Below are 15,458 nucleotides of genomic sequence, written 5' to 3' on the forward strand. Positions count from 1 at the left end.
TCACCCTGCGGGTCCACAGCCTTGATGGGTCCCAGCTCAACTGCTGGTCCATAACCGTACTTGTTCTTGGCGAAGACACGGAACAGGTAATCCTGTCCTTCTACGATGCCAACGCACTCGCACTTGGAAGAGGCTGTTTCCACAGGCTGCCTCCACGTGTGCATCTTGGGGTCTCGGCGCTCCACCAGGAAGCCAATTATATCGCTGCCGCCATCATCTTCGGGGTCGTCCCAATTCAGGAAGATCATTTTCCGAGTGACAACAACTGGCTTCAGCTCAGTGATCGGTCCAGGGACGTCTGCAGAGAAAACAATGAAACTGCATTTTCCTCTTGTTCAATAATGTCAATCAATACTGTAAGGCTCATCATCAAGTCTCAAAATGGCTTCCTGGATTTTCACTTACCCACTACCTCCACCTTGGCTGATGCATTCCTGGTGCCGCTGGGGTTGCAGGCAGAGATCTGGTACTTGCCGCAGTCCTTTCTCTGGGCACTCTTGACGAATACAACACTGTCGTTTCCCTCAGTGAGGATCTCCAGTCGATCTTTGTCAGGTTTACTGTCATCCTTGGTCCAGGTGATGGACGGGTAGGGCTTGCCAGTGACTGTGGCTGGAATACGAAGTTGTTCTCCGGCTCGGATGGTTACACCATTCTTGAGGGATAGGTCAATCTCGATGACTGGGATTTCTGAGGAGGGAAACCAGAAACCAAGGCAGGAAGTTAATCATACAGCAAATGAAAAGTCTGGCTGAACTAGGTTTTTCCTTTCTTCTGACCTGCGGGATTCCTGACGAACACTGATTCGGTGAATCCTGGCGTTCCCTCTCCGGCAGCGTTGCAGGCAATGACTCTGACCAGATACTTTGCTCCCTCACGGACTCCATAAACAGTGAAGCTCCGGCTCTTCCAGGGACGCTCAGTAGATCTGGACCAGTCTTTGGTATTAGCTATGGCCTGAACAACAGAGCAAGCCAACATGCAAGTTCAGAAACTCCTCAGTATGAAACAACGGGGGGATAATATTCCATATACCTTGTCCACATGGTATCCTAGGATCTCTCCTCCACCATTGTCAACTGGTGGATCCCACTCCACATCAATGGAGTGGTCGGTGGTTGCTGTCACTCGTGGAATTGGAGGTCCAGGAGGCGCTGCAGATGAACAGAGTACATATCATTGAAACAACATCCAGAGGGAGCAAACATCTGGTGATCTGACAGTGACTGTCTTCACACTGAACTCACAGATCGGAGCCTGTGCTGTCTTGGGCTCGGAGGGAACGCTGAACTTTCCAGGGCCGGCTTGGTTTTCAGCTGCTACCCTGAAGATGTAGGTTAGTCCCTCTAGAAGACCTTCCACATTCAACTCCGTGTCGGGGACAATGTTCCTGAAGACAACCATGAAAATATTGATTGAAGACCACTTTTCAAAGGAATGGGTATAAGCTTTTTCAGTCTTTTCTCACCGGTTGACCCGTGCCCAGTGTGAACTGTTGATCTCACGGCGCTCAACCCAGTAACCCACGATCGGGCTGCCATTGTCATTTGGCTCATTCCAGGTCACCAACATGCTGTTGGCAGTTATGTCTTCAATCTGTGGCTTCTCAGGAGCCTCAGGAGGTTCTAGGCAAAAAAACAAACAAACATGAAACAACATTTCAGGAAAATTTTAGTCCAAAAACAACGTAGGTCCAAATGTGAAGAAGGTTGATCCATACCGAAAGGATTCTTAGCAATCAGCGGTTTGGAGACGCAGTATGGACCAGCACCAAACTTGTTCTCTGCCACCACCCTGAAAATGTACTCCTTCTTCTCAATGAGTTTGGGTACCAGGTATCGACAGCCTCTCAGTGTGGAGGTGACGCAGCTCCAGCCGATCTCCAGCTTGGAGTTGTCCTTCTTCTCCAGGACGTAGTTGAGGATTTCACTGCCGCCGTCGTCCAGAGGTGGATCCCACTTACAGATCACAGAATTCTTCCTCACCTCTTCAAAGCGGAAGTTGACTGGTGGACCAGGAGTGTCTGGATGGGCGGTGATGAAAAGAGGACATCACAGGTCTGAGAACCCAGGCTCTAGGTTGTGAGCAGAACATTCTAGTTTCTTCTGACAGGAACAACAGTGTTTTCAAATGCTTCTCTAGACTTTTATCTAATCACCTCATGGAGGGTTATTTTAAACACAGACAGAAGCTCACTGAATATCTGATTAAGCAGCGACCCACTGAAGGTTTTGAATCATAAAAAGGTTTTTCGAATTCTTACCGAGCACGTTGACCTCGCAGGTTGCCGAGGCAACGCCCTGGTCATTCTCCACCTTCACCATGTAGACGCCATGGTCGGGGCGCACCGAGTCCCGGATGACCACGGACGACGTGCCACGACGGCTGTTGTTGATGTTGAGACGCTCGTTGATTGTGGGGTAGTCCAGCTCCTCCACCTCTGGCTCAGCAGAGGGTTCCTCCTTCTTCTCCTCTTTCGTCTCCTCTTTGTCTTCCTTCTTCTCTTCTCCCTCCTTCTTGGCTTCATCTTCCTTCTTTTCCTCCTCCTTTTTCTCCTCCTCCTTCTTCTCCACTTTCTTCTTCAGGGGTCTGTCAGGATGCTTGCGGAGCGCCTCTGGCCGGATCACCTGGTTGTTCCAGTACCAGGTGATCTCGGGGTACGGCGAGCCGGAGATGTTGGCGTCCAGGCAGATCTCCATGCCTCGCTTCACTGTGAGTCCAGACTGGAGGCTGCCACTCAGGAACACTTTGGGAGGATCTAAGAAGCAGAAGAAGAGTTAACCGTGTGGACTTGCTCTGACACCAAGATGCTGCCACCTGCAGCTCATGTTCTGCTCACCGATGGCGTCTGAGGCCTTGACGTAGGGTGTGTTACGCGATGGCTCGCTGATGCCGGCCGCATTCTCGGCTCGGACCCTGAAGGTGTAGTTCTTGCCCTCGGTCAAGCCGCGGACTGTGTAAGACAGGACGGGCACTAGGAAGTCGTTGCAGCGCCCCCACTTGTCTTCGCCCTTCTGCTGCTTCTCCAGGATGTAGCCCATGATCTTGGCGCCACCGTCGTACATCGGAGGCTTCCAGGTCAGGGTGACGGTGCTAGAGGTCGGGTTGTGGGTCTCCACGTCCACCGGCGGGTCAGGAGCATCTGATACCAGGAAACATGTGAGGATGAAACATTCTGTCTTTTCTATTTTCATGAGTAACTCTCTTGCCTCTCCCTTGCCTCTTCACAAGATCACAGAACACATTAAGAACTGCAATGTTTTCTAAAAGGCTCAAATCTCTTGAAATTTACTCAAAAATGCAATCAGTCAGTCAATGATAGTAATTTTTCAATGACACTGTGAGCCTGAGACACAAGGCCCCTGGGCCTCATGATGCCCACATCTGGTCTAAAACATGACGCCCCACTTCAAAACTAGGTCAAAACTTGTACTCAACCTGTTCAATATTCAGTCTCTCGGGGGTAGAAAAGGTAAAAATGGTAGTTTCTTTTCTTTTCTTTTTTTAATATACATACGTTTTTGGTCCTCTGCGATGACGGGGTTGCGGAGCTCGATGAACTCTCCTCCTCCGATCTTGTTGACGGCCTGCACTCGGAAGTAGTACTCTCCGTTCGGGATGAGGTCTTTGACGGGCCAGCTGACCTTGTTCTCTCCAGACATCATGTTGACGTACGTCCTCCTGCCAGCCTCACGGCGCTGCAGCAAACAGACCCAGAGTCAGCCTATTAAACCCAATCGGTTCTGGTAAAACTAACCTGGTTCTAGTTTGAAACCGCTGGGAAGAGCAAGTCAAACCTGCATGACGTAATGGAGGATCGGAGTACCACCATCAAAGTCTGGAGGGTCCCAGGAGACTTTACAGGAGCTCTTGGTGATCTCCGAGGCGATAATCTCTTTACAGGGACCAGGAAGACCTGCACACACAGACGGGTTAGAAAGAGATACAGGAGACCAACTGGACTCTGTGCAGACTGGACGCCAGCCTACCGATGACTTTAACGTTGATGGTGGCGCTGGCACTGCCCAGCTTGTTTTCCAGAGTCACTTTATAGACGCCGGCATCAGAGTGGAGGCTGCTGTCGACCTCCAGGTGACAGGAAGTGTACTCCTTCCTGATGATTACAGAAACAAGCATTTACCTGGACGCTATAGCTTACTCAATGACCAAACCAAAATGACAATTATCTTGAGATTCATCTTCATGTCTCCCATGAAAGATAAGGGATGTGACTTTCAAGCTATCCATCCTTCAGTAGTAGGTTGTCTATGTATTATCTAGTCTGTTCCATTTCTCCACCCCAGCTTTCTGTCAGTAACGTTATCTCTTAGCTTCCTTCCATCAGTCAGCATCATCACCAGACCTTTCTGCTGCCTGTTTACAACTAAGGACAGAATGAGGGCTACAGTAACTCATAAATGCAGTCTGTCCTTAATCCTTTTGCAGCTATCTGCCAAAATTAAGACCCACTGCTTCTTTTTGACTTCTTGGTGTCAAGACAGACTAGACAATGGAAAACAGAGATCCCCTTTTCTGTTTACAGGTATAAAAACACTGTATTAACTTTAACAGCCAGTCAAAAATAGGTTCAACTGGTTTGTGTCTTTGGTGTAGTGTCTAGTCTGTCTGCAGTCCTACCATCAACATTTTAACAATGTGTTATGAGTTCCTGTCTGTTTTGAGGACTGACAAGATGCTATAGCTATTCAGTGGACTCACTACACCTGGAGAGTTTCATAAACAACAGGAAGACATAGAGTCAGGTGGTTTCTGTACCACTGAGTCTGTCCTTGGTCCTGCTCTTAGACCAACCATCTAAACCAGAATCGACCTGCTTCATAGATGTTGAAGAGCTTCGCTGTAATGACTGATGAACTCTGCTCTTCATGTGATTCCCATTATTGGCCTGGCTACCTCCCACTTGTCTGAGAAACTATCCGTGAAAATGGCAGGGCCTTGTATTCTTTGGTACAGCTTTTGTTAGAAGTCCAAAGGTTGAGATACAGACAGTTGGGTGATCGTTCTTTTGCTGTTGCTGCTCCCAGATTGTGACATAAACTACACGTTTAGGTCAAAACTTAACTTCACAATTGGATATATCAGATGTAGGTGACGCCCCTTTTAGTGTTGGCGCTGGTGTTGGAGTGTCCAGTCTGTCCCTGTCCCTGTTGGTGAGCAGTTAGCGGAGAGGATCTCCAGACTGACCTGAAGCCGAGGCGCTCATCAGCCTTCAGCTCTTTGCCGTCTTTGTGCCAGGTGATTCTTGGAGCAGGGACGGCTCTGAAAGGAACTGGGATGTGGAGCTTTTCGGTTTCCACAACAACCAAGTCCAGAGTCTGGAAGTCCAGTGTGGGGTTGCCTGTGAATACAAAGATATCCTTACAGTTGCAGCCAGAGCTCACAGAGGATTTACCAGACAAGAAGAGACATCCTCACAGTCCGAGTCTTTGGCAAAGACGTTCTCAGAGATGTCGGATGGTTCGCTGACTCCCACAGAGTTAATGGCCCTCACTCTCAGGATGTACTCCTTGTCGGGGACCAGACCCTCATCCACTCGGTACTTCAGCTCCTTCACAGGGCGAGAGTTCACCCTCATCCACTTCTCGGTCCCAGCCTCGCACATCTCGATGTGGTAGCCGCTGATGGGGCTGCCGCCGTCCATCTGAGGAGGCTTCCAGGCGATTGACAGGAAGTCCCGGCTAGCTCCGGTCACATGCAGCTCGATTGGTGGTGATGGGACGCCTGCAAGGCGCACCAAGTCAGAGTCTGTATACTTTCTGTTTGCGGCTTTTAAGTGCTTGATGCTATTTGACAAGAAATACTCAGACTATTAGTTTGCCACATTTGTTTTAGAGAAACAATTTTAAAAGCTTCACAAGTGCTTCTCCTCTCGAATGCTAGTTGAGGGCCTATGTTCTCGACATGTAGACATTTTTGTAGAGTTACAAGGTTTGTTGGTTGCCATGTGAAGATTATCTCAAGATTCATGAAGGTGGACCAACCTGTCGGGTCTTCGATGGTCAGGATCTCAGTGGGTTCGCTGGGGTGTCCAGTGCCAGCCTCGTTCTCAGCACGGACCTGGAACTGAACCTCCGTTCCCTCGATGACATCTGTCACTCTGTACTTACAGTCCGGACCAGAAGTTTTACCACATTTCACCCAGCGGGTCCCAAGCTTCTCCTTCTTCTCGAGGGAGTATCTGTGGGGAAGCGTTATGGACAGGGTTGACAAATGTTTTCACCAACCAACCTGCTGCCTGTTACTCAGAAAAGACAATTTAGAAACTGCTGGAATTTGGTGGACACAAGGTGAATTAAGCACACCTAAGGATGGGCCGGCCTCCGTCGTTTTTCGGGGCCTCCCACTGCAGGTCCACGTATCTTTTGGTGATGGCGGTGACTTCAAGTGCGTATGGAGGTCCAGGAGTAGCTGCAGGAAAACACATCTTACTGTCTGATTCCCACCAAGCAGCTGACTGAAAGGATCTATTCATGCATGACTTCACCACTCACTGAAAGTGTCTTTGGCAAGGACTGAGTCTTCCAGCTCGCAGAATGGTCCAACACCCACTGAGTTCTCGGCCGCGATGCGGAACACGTACAGTGATCCCTCGTTGAGTGGCGTCACGGTGTACTTCAGCTCTTTGACGGTGGTGTCCACCGCTTGCCAGCCTTTGCGCCTGACGTCTCGCTTTTCCACCACATAGTTTGTGATGGGCGCACCTCCGTCACGCTCAGGAACCGTCCACTTCAGGTCTGCGCTGTTTTTGCTGATGCTGATGACCTCTAGCCAGCGAGGAGCAGAAGGAGGATCTGTGGGGGAGAAGACAATGTTTGAGTTCAGTCTGGCAGTTTGGATCTGAGAGATGTTCCTATCTTAACGATTATTGCCTGACTGACTGACTTGTCTCTGACAGGCTGTTGGAAAGTGTTACATCTGGTTTTAGACGATGTGTGTCCCTTACTGAGTCTCTCTTTGCAGAGCACCGGGTCACTTGGCTCACTGGGTTCACTCTCTCCGGCCACGTTGACAGCGCGAATCCTGAAGGAGTACTCCTGCTTCTCCATCAGACCCTTCAGGAAGTGTTCCAGCAGGTTGATGTTGTCAGCCACACGGATCCAGTCCATGGTGCCGCTCTTCAGCATCTCAATGACGTAACCATCAATCTTGGCTCCGCCATCGTGCTCTGGTTTGGTCCACATTAGGAAGCAGGAAGTCTTGGCGACATCCTTCACTGTGGGTTTACCAGGGGGCCATGGAGGATCTGGAAGAGGGGCAATACTTTTCAATCTGCAGGATTTTGAATGCTCAAACAGATCTGTGGTGAGGAAGGTTTTTTGGGTTCGTACCGATAGGATCCTTAACGAGGATGGGATCTGTCTCTTTGCTGGGCTTTCCAGTTCCAGCCAGATTCTCTGCAAGGACTCTGAACTTGTACTTCTTCCTGGTGGGAAGTCCTTTGACTCTGCCGAAGAAATTCAAATGTCAACAGTGCGCCGCTGCGTTCAGACGGTTGGTGTCAGTGTGGAGACACTCACCTGAAGTTGGTGTCTTTGATGGGCAGCTTGTTGCACCTGATCCAGCGGTCGTGGTCGGGTTCATAACGCTCCACCCAGTATCCCGTGATGGGGCTTCCACCATCCTCATCGGGCTCATACCAGGTCAGAGTCACTGCATCCTTGGCGATGTCTGAAGGCTCCAGCTTATAAGGAGCTCCGGGAGTGTCTGAGGAGGAGACACACAGTCAGACCCATGAGGACCAGTTTATACAAAGAAGTCTGAAGGATATGAACCGACGAATTCAGAACTTTTCAGTTTTCTGTATTTTGTACTTCTCACATTTACAAACAATTCAGCAAAGATGGAAAGTGGCACTTGGTATGAATGGAAACAAGAGACTATGGAGTTCCATCAACCTTTACCTTGAGATGACCTAGTGGCCACGCCCACTCTCACCAAGATCCCTCAAAATGAAAATCCTGGCTTGTGTCCACATCTTATAGACTTCAGGAATTGTGTGACTCTAGATGTCTTTGGGGCTTGAGGCCCCCAAAAAAGTGGTCCCAGTGAACCAGTTGGGAACCATTTTCTAATGGTCTAACAAACATGCTTCTGTGCTTCATCAACAATCTGTAAGTTTCTGGCATTCAGAATGAAGACTTTTTTCTTTCAGACTTACCGAAGGGATATCTGGCGATGATGGACGGATGCTCTGCCGCAGGTCCAACGCCAAACTGGTTCTCAGCGAAGACTCTGAAGATGTACTCCTTGAACTTGGTCAGGCCCACAGCCTTGTAGGTGGTCTGTTTGATGGTGGAGGACAGCCGGTGCCAGATCTCGCTGTCAGCAGCACGGCGCTCCACAATGTAGTTGGTGACTCTGGAGCCGCCGTCATCTCGTGGTGGGTTCCAAGCAAGGAAGCAGGTCTCGTTGGTGATCTCAGAAATGTCAAAGGCGGCCGGAGGTCCGGGCTTATCTGTTCACAGGAGTACACATTTGAACAGCACTTATACAAAAATGTGGAGTCTTGTCAATGTGACTGGATGGGGATGTGGATCTTACCTAGGATGTTGACGTCCACTGTAGCAGTGGCACGACCGCTGCTGTTGGTGGCCTCAATGATGTAGGTGGAACTGTCATCCCTCTTAGTCTTGGCAATGGTGACAGTGGAGTGTCCCGGCTTGGTGTCAATGGAAACCCTGTCGTCTGCTTTGAGAACCAGGTCAGCCTTGGTCCACTTGACCCGTGGCTCTGGTTTCCCCGTCACCTCGGCAGGGAGCTCGATCTTGCTGCCAGCCTTGGCAGTCAGGCCAGCCAGCAGCTTGGCATCCAGCTGGATCTCAGGAGGTTCTGCACAGATGACCAGGACTCATTTCAACAATGTGGTTTTAAGGGTTTTACAGTTGGATTAAGCTGCCTGAATGCCTGAGAGGGAATGAAGCAAGGTTTTTGTATGAAGTTTGACAAAGAATGCAAACGATGGACAAAAATGCCTCAAATACTAATGAAAGTGTTGTGTCTTTAATTTTACCAAAATGTGTGAACGCTCTGTTTCTCCCACAGAAAATATGAACCAACATTAGTGCACCGTGCGCTCATGTGATCCTCTATGATGAAGACGGTTTGATCCTTCACCTTTGGGGTCCACGGCCTGGATCTCATCGGTGGCCTTGCAGGGTCGGCTGGCTCCCAGGCGGTTCAGGGCCCGGACCCGGTATGAGTACCACTGTCCTTCGATCAAACCGGTCACCTGGCACTTCAGCTCAGGCACCAGGTCGCCACAGGGCTCCCACTTGTCTGTGCCTCTCTGGCAGCGATCCACATTGTAGCCACGAATGCCACTGCCGCCATCGTACTTGGGCGGTTCCCAGGTGAGGAAGATGCCACTGGCGGACTTGTCTCTCCATCTCAGGTTCTCTGGAGGATCAGGGACGGCTGCGGGACAGAAACAGAGGGTCAGAGCTGCACAGGGACGGTTGGGTTGTACTAAGGCTTGTCTGAGGTGGGTGGAGGAGTGACTCACTGGCTGGAGATGATACGTTGACTGGCTCATCGATGTATGCTGGCTCTCCAGGTCCACACTTGTTGCAGGCGGTAACTCTGAATAGGTACTCCTTTCCCTCAACCACGTCTGTGACGGTGAACTCCTGGTCCTGGATGAAGGTAGCCACCTGGGGGTTGACATCCAAAACATCAACACTCCAAAACCAGATCAGGAATCCAGAAATCACCAGAGTGACCCAACAGCCAAAAAAAACTGAACATAAAACACCGAACACACAACTATGAAATACAATCTAAGCAGCCTGTGGAAAGATATACAACAAGAAAATTTTATAAAGTTAAAAAGCTGACAAACAGAAAAGGGTAACAAAAGTAATAGAACACAAAAAACAAAAAAGATACTGGAGTGAAATGGCACAGACAAAAATCAATAGAACAGATTAAAGTTGGCGACAACAGAACAGTGTAGAGAATAAAATAGGATATAATTGAACTTGAACAGTATCAGGACCATGTCAAAGATGTGTCTGTCAGATGGTCTCTGATTTGGACCTGGACTATAGTGGGATGTGGTCTCATACCTTGACCCAGGTCTTGCGGGACACATCTCGCTTCTCCACCTGGTAGCCGGTCAGCGGGCTGCCTCCATCGTGCTCCGGTGCCTCCCAGCTGAGGTGGACGTGCTGTCGGGTCACTTCCAAGACCTTGAAGTCCTTCGGAGCACTTGGTGCCGCTGGAGGTGTTCACGGAGACAAGGTCATAAAAGAGGCCGTGACACTATCCATCAAAGTTCAAATCACACAGATGGCCGCTTACCAATGACATTGACTTCGATCTCTCCAGAGACAGAGGTGACGTCGTTCTCCAGCTGCAGTGTGTAGATTCCTTTATCAGGGCGGACGCTGGGCGCCACGCTCAGCTCCGTGAACGTAGACTTGGTCATCATCGACACGCGCTCTTCTTCTGTGCTCAGCTCCTTGTCACCAAACGTCCACTTCGCAACAGGCGTCGGGTATCCGGTGATGGGCACTCTGATGGTGAGGGGCTGCGGAACGATGACCTCCAGCCCGTCTTTAAAGGCACTCAGATCAAAGGAAGGACCCACTGAAAGAGATGCAGACACATGGGAGGCCTCACGTTCTGTTCCACAGTCCACAGACAGAAAGCCAGTACTGTGGAAGATTGAAGGTCTCACCGTGCAGGTCGTCGGCCAGCAGAGGACCGATGATGTTGGACGGGTCGGAGACTCCAGCTGCATTCTCAGCAAAAACTCTGTAGTTGTATTTTGTTCCAAACTTCAAACCTGAAACCTGAAGAAGAAAAAAAAAGTCCAGAAACCAAACGAGATGCCTCTTCAAACATAAACAGAATAACAGCCAGACAAAGTGAGACACACTATGTCTGTCTCATCCAGGTACCTTGTAGAACAGGTCGGGACAGAGTCTTGCGTTGCAGCGCAGCCATTTGTCGGTGGTGTCCTCGCAGCGCTCCACGATGTATCCAGTGATCATGCTGCCACCATTGTTTAGCGGTGTCTCCCAGGTGAGCTGCACTGAGTTCTTGTTCTGCTCGTCCCAATTCAGGTTGAGTGGTGGACTGGGGCGCTCTGTGGGAAAAAGGAAAAGTCTGGAAATCTTCCCAAAGACAAACATGACATCAAGCGAAAGAATGAAACATGACTGACCGATGGGGTCCATGATCTTGACGGGCCGCGTGGCGGCGCTGGGCTTCCCCACACCGGCTTTGTTCTCTGCCTTCACTCTGAAGATGTACTCTTTGTTCTCAATCACGTCGTTGATGATGGCACTGAGCTCATCGGCTTTGGTCCGCTGCACCGGTGACCATTTAACGGAGGTGCGGTCGCGTAGCTCGATGATGTAAGAGGTGATCGGTGAGCCGCCGTCCGACTCAGGAGGCTCCCATGAAACGGTGCAGCCGAATTTGGAGACGTCTCCGACCTCGACATTCAGCGGTGCATCAGGAACATCTGGAGTTCAGAAAGAGGGTTAAAAAGGGTGCTGCTGGAGAGCAGGAATCCTTTGTTCGACCAGTCCATTTTCAGATCTTACCAAACTTGTTCTTGGCCTGCACTGGTTTGTCCGTCTCCACGTTGGGACCGCTTCCCACCCGGTTGCGAGCGCAGACTCTGAACAGGTACAGCGAGTCCTTGTGCAGACCGGTCACTGTGTACTCGGGGCTCTCTGCGTGGTCGGTTGCAAGCGTCCACGTCTTTCTCTTCACGTCACGCCGCTCCACCACGTAGCTGATGACCTTGCTGCCGCCGTCACTCTCAGGCTCCTCCCATGCCAGGCTGACCTCGCCGTCAGCTGTGTCAACCACCTGCAGGTTCTTCACAGGTCCCGGAACATCTGGGGAGGAAAGCAAACATTTAAATTTACTGAGCAAGAATAACGAGAGCTTAAAGAAAATCAAAAGGAAAATGAAGAGTCTCACCAATGACGTCCAGGTTGATGAAGGCCTCGCCTTCTCCATGCTTGTTTTTGATCTGGATCCTGTAGCGGCCTTGGTCCGACTTCTTGGGGTCTTTGAGACGGTACTCAGTGCGGTCAGCCGTGGTGTGCACGTTGTCTTTGGGCAGGCTCATGTTGTTGTACAGCCAGTCGGCCTCAGCCTGTGGGTAGGCGCTGTATGGCACTGCCATCACCAGCGGCTTCCCTGCGTCTGTCACGTAGTTCTGATCTGTGGTCTTGATCTGAGGCACAGCTGCAGCAGAGCAAAATACCACAGAGTTAGGGGACATGAAGCTAATGCTAATCACTGATGCTGCTATATCACTACAGAGGGACTTCAGTCATAAAGCTGTCCGCTAATGTCAAGAGTTTCACCAGGAGGAAGGAGGCCCATATTATCAGAACTGCTCCTCACTGGACAAAGTAGGCTGCACTAATGCTAATGCTAAGAGTAGAAAACATGCTGAGATAATGCCAAAGCTAACACTTGAAAACATGTTGGATGATACTAAAGCTAACAGTTGAAAACACATTGGGACAAGGCTAAGACTTACTGAGCTCATTGAGCAGCTGTGCAGCCAGAGAACAACAAAAGTCCACATGGCCACAATGGGCTTTAGCTGTTTTAAACAGCACTTTCTTCTTATGTCAAGTATGTTGATTTAGGTCATTAATGAAATGTATGATACAACATTAGCATTAGCTGAACCTTGACTAAAGACGATACTAACGCTAACTATTTTCCCCTATGATGAAGATAATGAGGGCTGCATAGTGGAGCAGTGGTTGGCACTCTTGCATCACATTAACAAGGTCTGGGTTCAAATACCGGCCGGGCCCTTTCTGTCTGGAGTTTGAATGTTCTAACTGTGTGTGAGTGGGATTCCTCCCTCAGACATGTGAGGTTAAATTGTCCTGAGGAATGTGAGTGTGTGTGGTTGTCTGTCTGTCCTGTGATGGCCTGCAGACCTGCCCAGGTATACAGAAGATGGATGTATGGATCTAGGTCACAAGTCCATTGCTGAGTGACTTTCTCTGGTAATCAACTATTGGCTTGTTGCTAATGGAGGTACACTCTGTCTACCTGTATGTATAATGGCTGTAATGTATAATGGCTGTGCACTCGGACCTGCCCTCTGATTGACCGACATGTCCTCACCTGCCAGCTCCAGCTTGGCCTTGGCGTCCTTGTCCTTTGCGATGACCCTGTACTGGCCCTGGTCTCGGGGTCGAATCTCGCAGACTTGCAGCCGGTGGACTTTGCCCTCGCTCATCATCTGGTACTTGTCTCCTTGGACAACGGTCATGTTGTTCCTCAGCCACTTCACCTCCACCCGGTCTTTGTTCAGCTCCACCTCGAACACGACGTCTGATCCCGGAGGCTCAAACACATCCTGAGGAGGTCTGATTATCTCCACCGGGGTCTCTGAGGGTCAGAGGTCAGGACATTGTACAAGGGTCAGGACAGAGGACAGAAAAGAGGTCAGAAGTCAGGACAGAGTTTAGGACAGAGGTCACAGATCAGGACAGAGTTCAGGACAGGGGACAGAGGTCAGCACTGAGGAAGGAGGTCAGAGGTCAGACTCACCTTCCACAAAGAGGCGGGCTCTGGACTTCTTCTCATCCACACCGCAGGCGTACTCACACTCATCATCAGGGCGACACTCTTTGATGCGCAGCGTGCACAACTTCCCGTCTCTCTGGAATGAGTATCTAGAGGAACAACAGCAGAACCTCATTAGCATTGCTCAAAGACAAAGTCTCTGGGACTCTGATAGTGGATCTGGATTAGCGCTGGGTTCGGGGTACCTGGGTCCCTCTCGGATCTCGCGTCCGTCACGGTACCACTTCACATCAGCCTTCTCTTTGGTCAGCTTGCAGGTGAACTCAGCGTCGTCAAACTCGGTGATTGTCTGGTCCTTCAGGTTCATGCTGAAGTCTGTGGGAGCCTCGCTGATGATCAGCTCAGCGGTTGACTTGTTGTCGGCAGCCACGGCGGTGTACTCGCCCTCGTCGGCCAGTGTGCAGTCCTTGATGGTGAGGGTGTGCTTGTCTTTGTCCACTCTGTAGACGATGCGCTTGCTGAAGGAGATCTCCTCGCTGCCCTTCATCCACTTCAGTGTGGCGTTGGGTCGGTTGACCTTACAGGAGAAGCTCACTGTCTTCTTCTCCTGAGTATCGATGTCCTCCAAAGGAACAACGATCCGCAGGCTCTCCTCTGCAGGTGAACAGACAGACACTCTCAGTTCAATGTTACAGCATCAAGCAACATATAGCTGACCCAGCCTATCCTAACGTTAACCCCAACCCAACCCAACCCATGCCACAGTGATCGTCCCCTGTAGATTCTGCCAGATGCGGATCATGTGGACTGGACTGACCTTTGACACTCAGGCTGCAGGTGCTCCTGGCCTGTTCTCCTCTCTGATTGGTCAGATTGACGGTGTAGGTGGCCTCATCAGGCTTCTGGGCATCGCGGATCCTCAGTGAGAAGACATTGTCTCGCTGCACCATCACGTATTTGCTGCTCTCAAACACTGTCTCCTCATTCTTCAGCCACTTGGCCTTGGCCCCCTCCGTGTTGACTTCGCAGTTCAGGACAACCTCCTGACCTTCTTTGGTTTCGGTGTCCTTCAGGGGAGTGATGATCTTCAGCTTCTCTGCAGGACAAAACAAACCGGACCGTTTGGTCAGCCGGCTGCCCTCAGAACTCAGAAACTCAATGTTACTTTAATGTCTCAGGTTGATTTCTGCTGACTCAGTTCAGAGTTACTAGAGTTAGTTGGCTGGTTTTCCTGATTTAGAGTTTCTTATCATCAGAAGCGATCTTGAAATTCTTCTGCTGGAATAAGTGGCGAGGTGAGCCCTTGTGGGCAATGCTTACCGAGCACTGTGAGGTCGGCGCTGGCTCTGGTGGTTCCAATCAACACCACGTACCCGCCCTCATCCTTCAGCTCGCTGTTCTTGATAACTAGGGTGCGCCTCTTGCCGTCACTGACCATTTGGTACTTGTCTCCGGCCTGCAGTTCGCTGTCGCCCTTCATCCATCGCACCTCGAAGGTTTCCTTGGAAACGGAGCAGGTGAACTCAGCCTTCTCGCCCTCCACCACCTCCTGACTCTGAGGCCGCGAGATGAACTCTGCAGCCAGCTCTGCAAGACAAAGAAATGTGCGTCAGGTTGACCAGGTGTTAGGATCAGGGCACTGGGGCATCAGGGTATCAGAATCGGTACCAGGGCAGGGTAGGGTGCCAAGGTACCAGGGCATCAGGAAGTCAGGGTATCAGGGCATCAGGGAGTCAGGGTATCAGGGCACTAGGGTATCAGGAAGTCAGGGCATTGGGGAGCCAGGGTATCAGGAAGTCAGGGCATTGGGGAGCCAGGGTATCAGGAAGTCAGGGCATTGGGGAGCCAGGGTATCAGTCGGGGCATCAGGGAGTTGGGATAACAAGGAGTCAGGGCATCAGAGAGTCGGGGCATCAGGG

The 15,458-nt window shown here is 50.6% G+C and overlaps 1 protein-coding gene across 1 annotated transcript in view; it reads right to left on the reverse strand.

The window, feature by feature from the left end:
* Positions 1-15,458, reverse strand: part of LOC115402767 (titin-like) — a 205,830-nt gene that overhangs the window by 79,377 nt on the left and 110,995 nt on the right. Inside the window, 37 exon segments of the mRNA XM_030111303.1 lie at positions 5-298; positions 406-690; positions 780-957; positions 1,036-1,154; positions 1,248-1,390; positions 1,469-1,625; positions 1,721-2,023; positions 2,264-2,483; positions 2,574-2,758; positions 2,840-3,142; positions 3,518-3,698; positions 3,798-3,916; positions 3,990-4,110; positions 5,202-5,359; positions 5,437-5,742; positions 6,003-6,199; positions 6,324-6,429; positions 6,513-6,812; positions 6,965-7,264; positions 7,350-7,465; positions 7,539-7,725; positions 8,180-8,476; positions 8,563-8,850; positions 9,136-9,435; positions 9,524-9,671; positions 10,086-10,237; positions 10,321-10,608; positions 10,700-10,814; positions 10,923-11,110; positions 11,189-11,491; positions 11,574-11,873; positions 11,959-12,228; positions 13,135-13,401; positions 13,564-13,688; positions 13,785-14,193; positions 14,357-14,635; positions 14,860-15,126. Coding sequence (XP_029967163.1) covers positions 5-298; positions 406-690; positions 780-957; positions 1,036-1,154; positions 1,248-1,390; positions 1,469-1,625; positions 1,721-2,023; positions 2,264-2,483; positions 2,574-2,758; positions 2,840-3,142; positions 3,518-3,698; positions 3,798-3,916; positions 3,990-4,110; positions 5,202-5,359; positions 5,437-5,742; positions 6,003-6,199; positions 6,324-6,429; positions 6,513-6,812; positions 6,965-7,264; positions 7,350-7,465; positions 7,539-7,725; positions 8,180-8,476; positions 8,563-8,850; positions 9,136-9,435; positions 9,524-9,671; positions 10,086-10,237; positions 10,321-10,608; positions 10,700-10,814; positions 10,923-11,110; positions 11,189-11,491; positions 11,574-11,873; positions 11,959-12,228; positions 13,135-13,401; positions 13,564-13,688; positions 13,785-14,193; positions 14,357-14,635; positions 14,860-15,126 — 8,274 coding nt within the window.

The sequence above is a fragment of the Salarias fasciatus genome, chromosome 16, assembly GCF_902148845.1.
Source record: "Salarias fasciatus chromosome 16, fSalaFa1.1, whole genome shotgun sequence".
Taxonomy (NCBI): Eukaryota; Metazoa; Chordata; class Actinopteri; order Blenniiformes; family Blenniidae; genus Salarias; species Salarias fasciatus.